Source organism: Capsicum annuum, unplaced genomic scaffold, assembly GCF_002878395.1.
Source record: "Capsicum annuum cultivar UCD-10X-F1 unplaced genomic scaffold, UCD10Xv1.1 ctg1295, whole genome shotgun sequence".
NCBI lineage: Eukaryota > Viridiplantae > Streptophyta > Magnoliopsida > Solanales > Solanaceae > Capsicum > Capsicum annuum.
In genome coordinates this window covers 1-1,493 of record NW_025818171.1, presented here as the reverse complement: position 1 = coordinate 1,493, position 1,493 = coordinate 1, and the positions used below count along the sequence as shown (strand labels likewise).

Genomic DNA, 1,493 nt, shown 5'->3' with positions numbered 1-1,493 from the left:
ACATGCCCAAATTAGATGTGGACCTAGTAGAATTTCCATTGAATTTGAAGTACTTGAAAGCTAAATTTTTCTTGTGGGGTTATTTGGGATATGGTTTGGATAAATTCGCACCTGAACTTGCTGACAGTGGGTGGCCACCTATTGGTGCCCAAATTGCAAAACTTAGCCCTCTCATAATAGATGTCATAACCCAATTTGAATTCCAAGAAGTCGGACATCTCAGGTTCTTTTTCATATCATAATATTATATTGATTCTTAAGTTTTTTCATTTAATATTAATAAGTAAAAAATAGTCATAGACATTCTATAAGGGATGTCTTTGAATTTATGAAGCTCTATAGTCGATCTATAATGTTGCTGATCTTACCACTACCTCTGATAACGATAATGCAGATCCTACTACTCACTCGAAAAGATCGAGAGGATATTTTCAAGACCTATATGCTCCGAATGTCTAAAGCCGATTATTTAGTTCTAGATGCTAACAACCGTAAGTTAATCCTTAAATGTTTCACTTCCAGAGCTGGATATGTGCAAAATGGGTGCAAAACTTAACATAATAAAATTTGGCAGATAAAAGTTTCATTATGGGCATTACAAGTTTATTTTCTTTCTTTCTGTAACAAACATTCAATCCCCACCCCCACCCCCACCCCTCCCCTTCACTTTTTACCAACTCTTACCCACCCACTTCCATATCTATGTCTGATAATGTTTTGTATATATTATATATAAATACTTTTGGGTAATAAATACTGAAACATGGTAAGAATGCCAATTATTTTTAGCTCACATATCTCATACATCGCTCTCAAGTCATAGGCGTAGTTCACTGTCATCTCCTAATATAGTCTATATCTTATGTCGTACTACTTTTTCTCATTTTATATGAAGGTATTTCACCATCACGAAATTTAAGAATTTTTAATTATTATTTTGATCTGCAATGTATTCAATTTTTGTAACTATTAAATTACATAATTGATGTTGGAATGGAAAGGTTACATTAAATTCATTATTCGTAGAAGATATAATTAAAAAGAATAATGTAAAAATTGATAGAGGGCAATCAAAGATACAGTAACAGGATTCCCAAGGCTAATACTAAATCTAAGCAGAGAATCATTTGCAACAGTGATGGATGATGCATTTAGACATCCATTAAAACCACCTTTTGATGCTTATGCAAATGACATCAACTATCTCCTTTCCTCCTATGTAATACCTTATGTTGGACTGACCAGATATGTTGGCGTCAATCCTAAACTCCAAAGCTCTACTGCCAAAAGAGTAAGACTACATACTTAGAGCTATCTTGTTTTTCAGTATGGAAAATAGATTACTTGTCTTTAAACAAGGTAGTATTAAAATTACTAGCATACACTGCCATATGATTTTCTTAGTTAATTGATTTATATACATTAAACAATATTGAGATGAATTGGTCATTTTTATCAATAGTAGGAGGTAATATTTATTATTATTATTAGGA

At 32.2% G+C, this 1,493-nt stretch overlaps 1 protein-coding gene across 1 annotated transcript; it reads left to right on the top strand.

The window, feature by feature from the left end:
- Positions 1-11: 11 nt before the first annotated feature.
- On the top strand, positions 12-1,291 carry LOC124890149 (desiccation-related protein PCC13-62-like; the record flags this gene model as incomplete). Its single annotated transcript, XM_047401995.1, has 2 exons — positions 12-223; positions 1,066-1,291. Coding segments are annotated over 2 exons (438 nt in total), but the record flags the coding sequence as incomplete, so codon positions are not given.
- Positions 1,292-1,493: the final 202 nt, after the last annotated feature.